The sequence below is a fragment of the Rhagoletis pomonella genome, unplaced genomic scaffold (genome assembly GCF_013731165.1).
Source record: "Rhagoletis pomonella isolate Grant_MI unplaced genomic scaffold, Rhpom_1.0 Rhpom_scaffold_00012, whole genome shotgun sequence".
Classification (NCBI taxonomy): Eukaryota; Metazoa; Arthropoda; class Insecta; order Diptera; family Tephritidae; genus Rhagoletis; species Rhagoletis pomonella.
The window spans coordinates 24,995,490-25,004,796 of NW_023458566.1; the positions used below are offsets into that span (position 1 = coordinate 24,995,490).

The 9,307-nt window shown below is 37.8% G+C and overlaps 1 protein-coding gene across 7 annotated transcripts in view; it reads left to right on the plus strand.

Moving 5' to 3' along the window:
* Positions 1 to 9,307, plus strand: part of LOC118748194 — a 19,288-nt gene extending 9,981 nt beyond the window's left edge. For all 7 annotated transcript variants that reach the window (XM_036482570.1, XM_036482569.1, XM_036482571.1 and 4 more), the window contains exons 3-7: positions 2,937 to 3,722; positions 5,359 to 7,746; positions 7,822 to 8,015; positions 8,070 to 8,499; positions 8,559 to 9,307. In XM_036482570.1, coding sequence (XP_036338463.1) covers positions 3,224 to 3,722; positions 5,359 to 7,746; positions 7,822 to 8,015; positions 8,070 to 8,499; positions 8,559 to 8,869 — 3,822 coding nt within the window. In that variant the 5' untranslated portion in view covers positions 2,937 to 3,223 and the 3' untranslated portion in view covers positions 8,870 to 9,307. The remainder of the gene's footprint in view (positions 1 to 2,936; positions 3,723 to 5,358; positions 7,747 to 7,821; positions 8,016 to 8,069; positions 8,500 to 8,558) is intronic.

Here is a 9,307-nt window from a genome sequence, read left to right on the forward strand (position 1 = left end):
AATTTGATACCCATATTAAACAAATACATCCTAAGGTTACCCGGGTCTACGTTTTGGGGCCACGCCCCCTTTATATATCAAAATATTTTTTACCCTGTGACCATCCCTGGAAGATATCCAGTGCGTGTGTAAAATTTGGTTACGATCGGCTTATTCGTTTAGGAGCCAAGTGTGTCTATAGGTACATACATAATTTGAATTTTATATATATAGATTAAAAATAATGCGGATTATATTACACTACGATATGAATCCTTAATCAATCCTTTTCAAGACTGAATTTGATTGTTATTATTGTTAATTATTTTTAATCTCTTCAATAACACTAATGCTTTCCCGTAGAGACAAACATTTGGTCCAACGTTTTTACCAACAATTCAGTTCACGTTTGGTTTTGTGGCCGTCAGAAGGCATATCCTCCATTGCCATCTTAAAGAATGAACGCATCATGTCCGTGAAGAAGTTCTTGTGGCAACAATTATCTGTTATACTTGAATCTGTATAGTACAGTTTGTGTCAATTTCCAAATGGGGGAGTATTATTTATTAGTCGACAAAAGTCCAATATACATAGACTTATTTCAGTCGAATTACCTTAGAAGTCTTGCCATTGTATTTGTAGGCATTTGTCAAGCATAGTCTTTATTCTGTTTAGTCGCCGTAAAGCAAGGACCGCAATAATTCTGGTGATTGATTTAACGGTGGTAATTTAACTGCGATCCTTGGTGTCTCCGATTGACTTAACTTGACGATTTTTACCAATAACTCGACTCCAGCGCCACCTGGCAGCTCTTTTTGTGTAATAGTAGATATTGCCCCTACCGTTACCCATATATTTATGTCTCGAATATGAGCCAAAACGGACAATGAGACAAATCGGCCACGCTTACTTTGCCTTGCCCCGTCCATCGCATTTCATGGGTGGCGGTTATGTCGTCATCATTTGCCCAAGGACTTCAACAGATCGGGCAGCCCTATATCTCCAGAAATATCGATGTTAGCGATTTGGTGTTCTGAAACTTTTTTGTAGGAAATTGAATGTCCTACAAGTTTGTCATTTATTTTTTTTCTGCAGCTCTTGTCATTTACGAGATAGGGGCAAAAAACGAGAATTTCATGAAAAAATTGGGTTTAGTAACTCGTACTACCTCGCTGGTGGGAGTAAGGATTACGCAGCAATGGACACTTTTATAGAGCATTCAATTGTGAAGAAAACCCATTATTGACTAAGATTTTTCCATAAAATGCCTCTGAGCTGTAGAGTTTTGAAAAAAAAATTTAAGTTTACGTGTATTTTATATGGGAAACCTTTGCACGCCTTGGGCCGGATTAACCCGTTAATTCGGAATCATCTCGGGAATTAACTGCAGTAGATCCGGATTAGGTTATAGAGTGAATTCCCAAACTTAACTCGCATCAAGCGAATATTCGATGACAACACTGGCCAAAACTCAGAGAGCATAATTCAGAGAAAGGGCAAAATTAGCATGGACATATACCTTTTCATCGGTGATGCAGTCACCATACTAATTCAGATAGGAATCTAATTCAAATTGAATAAGAACTTATTTGAATTAATACGGTGATTGCATTACCGACGACAAGGTGGATGTCCATGCTTGTTTTGAATTTTCTTTGTGTTCTACGCTCTTTGAGCAAACAAATACGCAAACATCCGCGGTAGCCGAGTGGTGAGGGCTGCGCACTACAAGTCTGCAGGTCATAGGTTCGATCCTCGGTTGGAGCGATTGCCAAAAAGATTTTGTTTTTGTTGTTACTTAAATTTTTTTAATTTTATTTGATTTATATATTTAATTTTACTTTATTTTATTTCCGTTTGAATTATTTTATTTCACTTTTTTATTAGTAGTTAAATTGAGTAATTTTACTTAAAAAGTCAAGAACAACCAATAAAAACCACTTTATAAAAATATAGAAGTTATAATTGAATGAATAAAAAAAAAATTAAATGAATATTCTACTGGCCGTGGGATTCGAACGTGCGGCCTCGCGGCTCTTAAATCCGCATTACTGTCATTTGCCAAGGCACAATTTTGATCAGATCAACGTTGGCGTCTGTCTATGCTTTTAAACATTCGTAGGATTTGTTTTTATGAAATGTACTAAAAGTTTTTTTCCAGAAATTATTTCAGCAGATTCTACATAACAAAATGAAGAAATTTTGTTTCTAGCCATATGAGAATTGGGACAAATACCTATTTGTTTTCAAAAATGTTATTGTTCAAAAAAAAATATACTTCTTATTTTATGTGGTCTTAATTTAAATTAAATCCAAGTCATATGATCAAAATTTCATTAACTTTCATAAAATATTAACTGAGAAATAGCAATACAAAAAAAGTTTATATAAAAGTTCCTTTGTTTATAACTTAAAAAAAAAAATCAAATCAAAACTTCATCAATAAATCTTCAAGGATCGATTTTTTAAATGTGCTAAATACCCTACATTGGCTTATTTGTTTTTTTTTTAAGCCAAATAAAGTCTGCTCGCTAATTACTTTTATATGGAGGAAAATGCCTAGCACCGCCAGAAATAAGAAATTATTAAAAATCAACACGATTTTCCAGCGTCTTTGAAATTTAAAATTTAGTGGACTATAAAACTGCATACCTATAATTTTTCTAAAAATTTATAATAAAAAGTTTGAAACTTTTGGGTGTAATTGTTAAAGTTTGTTGAATTTTTATAATTTTTGTACGAAGTTTGAAATGTTGATTTATGTAGTGCTGGTTATGTAATGAGCTAGACTTTTATAAACAAAAGGAAAATACCAACACTGGTCAAAATGTAATTTAACTTAATCAGCTGACCACAAGTGTATGTAGGCTGCTGGTACACATTTGCCTGAAAAGTTATTTATGTACACTAGATTTATATTAAACTTTAATGTTTCTTTTAAAATTTTTAAATTACAGAAACCAATGCATCAAAAACGCTCATCACTATATCACCAAAAGACTTAGTGAAAAGTTTATTGGAATACTTAAATTTTTACGAATGTATCAATACCATGGGTGGTGAATCTAAGTATGTATTCGGTTGAAATAGAAAGACAACATTAAAAAGAAAGTGGCTTGAATATACATACATACATACATACATACATACTGAGGCACGTTGAAATCTTAAAAGAAGCGTAGCTAAATTAGCCCCTAGCTTATAATCAGCGACAGACAGTCCGTCATCTTCGCACCATTAACAAATGGTGATGATGAGAAATCAATGGCAAGTGTATGAAGTTGAGCTGATAGTGACGGTGCTTTTCCTGACAATATTCAGCGGGTACAATGGTAGGAACATAGCGAGTTCGCAACCAGCCAACCACAGCAGAAGTAGTGCGTTTGAAGGCGAATATGACAGCGTGCAACAAACAACGACAGGTGGGGAATTTGTCGGCGCCACAGAAAACACATTCCACAGTAACCCCCACGGACTTAAACGGCGCAATGCACAATCGGCACAAAACATAAAATTAGGAGATGAAGAAAAAGTTGGAGGCTCGAGATTTTCAATAGCCTTATTCAAGGAATCTACGACTTTTCTGCCGTCTACTATTTCTCCATTAACCGAACCAACAACGTCTTCACACTCCATATCTGCATTGAATTCATTAACATTAGATAAAGCGGAGCCAACACAAATTGCTGGCGAATCGGAAAACAATGACAACATTTCGAAAGGAGTGCTTAACATCGCCGAAGGTGAGTGTACATTATTTCAATCAAAAGTCTGAAATCTTATCTCATCTTGGGAAGTATCGACTAATTTGAGGATCGAGTTCTTTGGTATCGATACTTTTAAGGATCGAGTACACTCTTGATAACACTTTATTGATTAGCGTAGAAATCTCAAATTGCGTCAAATGATTGGCCAACTTTACTGGGTACAATTGGGCATTCAATCCCGAAGCATTTTAACAATCCCGGGACTACGGGATGCAAAAAATTCTAAACCCGGGATCCCGAGAATTTTCGGGATTTCGACTTCTTACAGTTATTTAGGCAGGTCCTGAAATTCACTTCCAATTACAAATGGCTCAAGTTCACTTGGAATCCAACGTTTAGTGTTCTGTATTTCTCGTGTTTCATGTCAAATAAATTTATTTTTTCGTTATCAACATCCCGTTCATTCTGTAATTGAATCAGTAAAAATCTCGGGAGTCAGGAGCTGTTATCCCGGGAAGTATTACATATACGATGTATGTAAATTGAATTGATCTTGAAGATACCCTGCAGGGAAAGCTACTACATAGTTGTGAACTAGAATTCTACCGGTTTGCGTTTCAGGCCAACTAGTTCACGTTCTTTCCTTTTTCAATGCTAGTGTCTGGTATTTTCAACAATGCGATATCCTACGAGATGTCAATTGGCAGGCTATGCATCAGCATCTATTAGTAGAAATACTAGTAGCATCATACCAGTTGATGGGATAGTCTTCCAATTCATCCCCCGTGAAAATCATAAGCAGGGAACGGATTTTTAGGACCTAAAAACCTATAAAAAAGGCAAAATAAAATAACAAAATAGGCTGGAAAAGGTACTAGGTATTGCAAAAAAAGCAAAATAAGGCACTAAAAAAAGACAGAAAATACGAAGAACAATCATTATTACAAAAATTAAAATACATTTACAATTACAAGTAAAAAGAGAAAAACTATGAAGTAGTTTCATTATATGAAAAATTTGTACTTGGAATCTTTGACTATTTTATCCTTTCGAGTTTCTAACTCATAAAAGTTTAATCTGTATAGTTGTTGTAACATTGAACCACAAGAAATAAAAAAGGTACAAATAAGACGATGCTTTCTCAAAAGATGAACAGTCAGTATTTGAGCCTTCTTGCACTTATTGCCACAGTCTTACCAACGGCAACAGTTATTGTGGCAACATTGTTAATTCGTAGTATTATTACGATTTGCATTGTGGTTGCCGCAGAGGCAGATATTAATCTAGTAACGAGAACGTTCAGATCCAAATAATGTGGAGAAATAGACTTCTTTAACCATAGATTAATGACTTCAACGATCACTCAATAGCTTTTATTCCATATTTGTGAGTATTGCGGACTCTTATTAGAAATTCTAATATTTTGGTACCGAGTATCGAAAGTATTGGATACTTTTTAAGTCGGTACCGAGTATCGATCAATACTTAAAAGTACCGACTCAGCACATCACTAACAATTTCAGTAATCGTAATGCTGAAAATTTTCGGGATTACAATTACAGTAATCGTAATCCTAAGTAATCAAAATGTAATCGTAATCATAAAGTGCCAAGCTCTATTTGGAACGATGAATAAGGCTTTATGCCATAATATGTATTATTATTTCTTGCAGATGCATCGGAAATTCCAGTCATTTCTCCAACAACATACAGACCTGTACGACCCTCCAATACACAAAACATCTCAGCGCAAGAGAGAGAGCGGAAGCTTATGAATGTTTTGGCCGCCCGTCGAAATGCTTTGCATCGCGGTAGCTTTCGTACCCGCCCTGTAACTACATGGCGAACTGCTTCAGTAGCATCACTGGGAACCACATCTAAGACACCAACCGACCCACGCTCGGCATGTTTACGGAATTGCACAAAGAATTTTACGCGACGTACAACCGCTAGTTGCATGAGGCAGTGCTCCAACTTTTCGCGGACTTCTTGGCCAGTCGCCAACTCTACGGCTGCGAGCAGTATGGTGATTGTTCGCCCATCATCCCAAACTGGTATAGGTACCCAATCCTCCGACCGGGACAACAACGAAATACTCTTCACAGACGAATCATCGCATGGCCTATTTGTTGTGGCAAAGGAGCAAAATGACACTTCTAATCATATACCAGATGTGGCAAAAAGTACGAAATTTCGTACTAGAAATAAGCTTTTAGTACCAGTTACTGCAGCTCCCAGCTCCGTTGAGGATGACGATATAAAACCGTATTTGTACTTTGGTCAAAAACTACCGCCAATTAAACCAGCCACTCTGACTATCACTTCGGTGAGTGAAGATCACCCCAAGTTGCTGGAAGTTTCCGCTGCTCACTTAGCTTCTACTACTCAGGCATCCGTTGGTTCTACGTTAACTTTATCAGCAGTAGAGCGCAGTCGTTCGCGGTATAAATACAGAGATCGGGGATATGTCAATGCTCGGCGGCCTTCAATTCGCGCAAGTGCATTAGGTTCTACTAACCCATTAGAAGCCAAAAGCACCCCCTTATTAAATATCAAAGTTAATAATTCTACAACAGAAAAGGAAACCTCAACCATTAAAACTTTAGAATCAAATAACTCGAATGTCGGAAGGAAAGCTAGTTATAAATTACCGCCTCCGGTGCAATCGACTACCACTTCAGATCCCTTCTCTCCTTTAATAATACGGGTCTTCGGCGAGGAAGACGAAACATCACAGGCGGAGCGTCCCATGAACGAGTCAGTGCTTCAAAAAAATAGTACGTCTGAATTTATCACACCGCAAGAAAAAAGTATAGCTGTCGATACGCAGACTATAAACATAGGTAATCAAACTCTAAGCTCTTCACCACTTCCAAACATCCTGCAACAAGCAGTGACAGACGTGGTGCCAGTAAAGATTCTATCTCAAAGGCCTTATCCCAGTACGAGCCGTGCATCTTCAACTACTCCTACTCCCTCCATAACTAAGACTTCAATTATTAAGAGCATGTATTCAGAAACTGTACCAACAACTATCCCTACCATACGTTCTACAACGTTTTCCTCATTATCTAATACTGCACGGCCGAAAACTGCTATTAAAGAAGATATAGAGAAACTTCGATCACTAGGACCAAGCCTAACGCAAGTAATAGAAAACGATGAGAATTTCGTTATATTTCTCAATCATTCGACCGCCCAGACAGTGCTAAACACTTCCGATACCCCGCTTTCCATATTGCATACCACAGTGCTGACCTCTGTGCGTTCTACTGTGAATCCTCGTACTGAAACCTCCGCTATGGAAGTAGAAAATACGTCTACCCAAACGAATTTAGTTGATCGTTCTTCTTTCGTGGGCATTATTGAGACAACTTCATTAGAAAAATCAACTCGGAATGAACACTCTAGTGATGCCGGAGCAGATATAAAGTCTACTTATGTGCCTGAGGAAAGCGAGGTATCACTCGAGATGCGACGTGTTAACATTGCCACAATGGTGCTGGCGGGAATCGGTATAATACCCCTCTGTGCACTTATTCTTTATTTTGTGCATTCCTATCTGCTCCGTCGTGGCATCAAAAACGAAGAAGATTTCGATGTGTGTATTACCGACCAACAACCCATAAGTCCAGTAAAGAAACTTGATTCCAAATACCGCAGTAAAAATGAGGAGGAAGATTATGATGCCGATCGCCATAATATTCAAACATCGCACCATCAATCGATCCATCATAAGACGATTTCGCATGGCAAGATTACATCTCGAGATGTAAACCAAAACAACCGCTATGACGAACAGTCCTCTGTGACGAGTGACCAGGAATTCGAGCGTAACAATATCCGGCTGAAAAGTCTGCTTGGCGAGGGAAATTTCGGACAAGTGTGGAAAGCTGAGGCTGATGACCTCAGCGGCCATTTTGGTGCAACACGAATTGTGGCAGTTAAAACCATTCGGAAATGTAGCGCACAGACTAGCCTAAAGGAGGAGGCGGACATTATGAGAAAGTTGGGTTCGCATCTGAATGTTGTTACACTGCTTGGGGCATGCATAGAGAATGGTGGGTTTTTCCACATTTTGAAGACGTAAATCCAAGACGAGTATTAAAAAAAAAAAAACACTTTTTTACTTATAGAGCCGCACATGCTTATAATGGAGTACGCGATGAGGGGAAGGTTGCTCTCATTACTGCGGGCTGCGCGAAGTGCTTCCAATATTCTACCGGCATCGGTACCGGGAGGGCGTAGCCTAACACCTCTATCACCACGGACGCTAGCTGGCTTCGCACTGGATATTGCTTGTGGCATGGAGTATATCGCAGAAAAGAGGGTATAACATATTCGTAGTTGTATGTACATTTTATACGGGTCTCTATATTTTTAGATCGTTCATCGGGACCTGGCAGCACGAAATGTTTTACTAGATCACAATGGAGTTTGTAAAATTTGCGATTTCGGAATGTCAATTGACTTAGATTCTGAGCATAAGAAAAAAGAGGCCGAGAAATGCCATGCCAACGAAATAGTTCATAGTAATGCGAAAAAAATCAAGTTCGATTTCCGAAGCCGTTTCACAGTTAACCAATGGAGCAACAACAACTCAAATTGCCCAGATGGCAGTCCAACCTTAAAAAAAGACCTAAAAGAAAAGAAATATAATTCGCATGGCCTTGGTCAAGGCCATGATACAATTAGCCGCAGGCCAGCTTTACCGATTCGTTGGATGGCACCGGAAGCATTACAATATCATGTTTTTACACGGGAGACGGACATGTGGGCTTTTGGCATTGTCCTTTGGGAAATCGCAACACTTGGTATACATTGAATTTAAAATACCATTCGGGGGGTATATAAACTCACTTTTTTTTTTTAGGTTCAACACCATACGCCAATCATTCAGGTAGGGAAGTTATGCGACGAGTTCCGAACGGACTAAGGCCTGAGCTACCTGAGGAAGGATGTAATGAGTTCTACAATTTAATGGTACGCTGTTGGCATAAGGATCCTCATCTGCGTCCATCCTTTTCATATGCACGACAGGAGATATCACGCTCTCTACACAAGTGGGTCGATGACGATGCGACCGGCTCTGACTATATGGATGTTAGCGGTTTTAGTGAGGATTTAGAGCACGGTATGGTGTACTTCAATCATCGGATATCTGAGTTCGAATGTGAAATATGACGATGAAAGAATGTTCCCTTTCCAATATGTATATTCTCTTTCAATTTCGATGTTTTCAATAAGATGCCCAGTGAAGGAAGGATTCCAAACAAATTTATTTTATGAAAATTGAGCTTTATTAATTTCAAAAGTACCTTTTGCAATAATTACTATGTACCTAATTCTAAATGTTTTATATACTATGAAAGGAGAACTTCAAGTGCTAGCAGCAGTATTATTTAAATATTTCATAATAAGTGAGGAAAAGTGATCTGTCGGTTCTTTGATGTGTATCTTTGTAGAATACATAGTTAAGTGTAAATATTTATATATGAATGTAAGAAATTGATGTGGCAAGATTCACTGCACTGAATGCAGCACAAAACATTGTAAATATTTAATTATTATGCCGATCAAAAGCTATTTATTGATAACTTTATTAAGTAATTAGCTATAAAA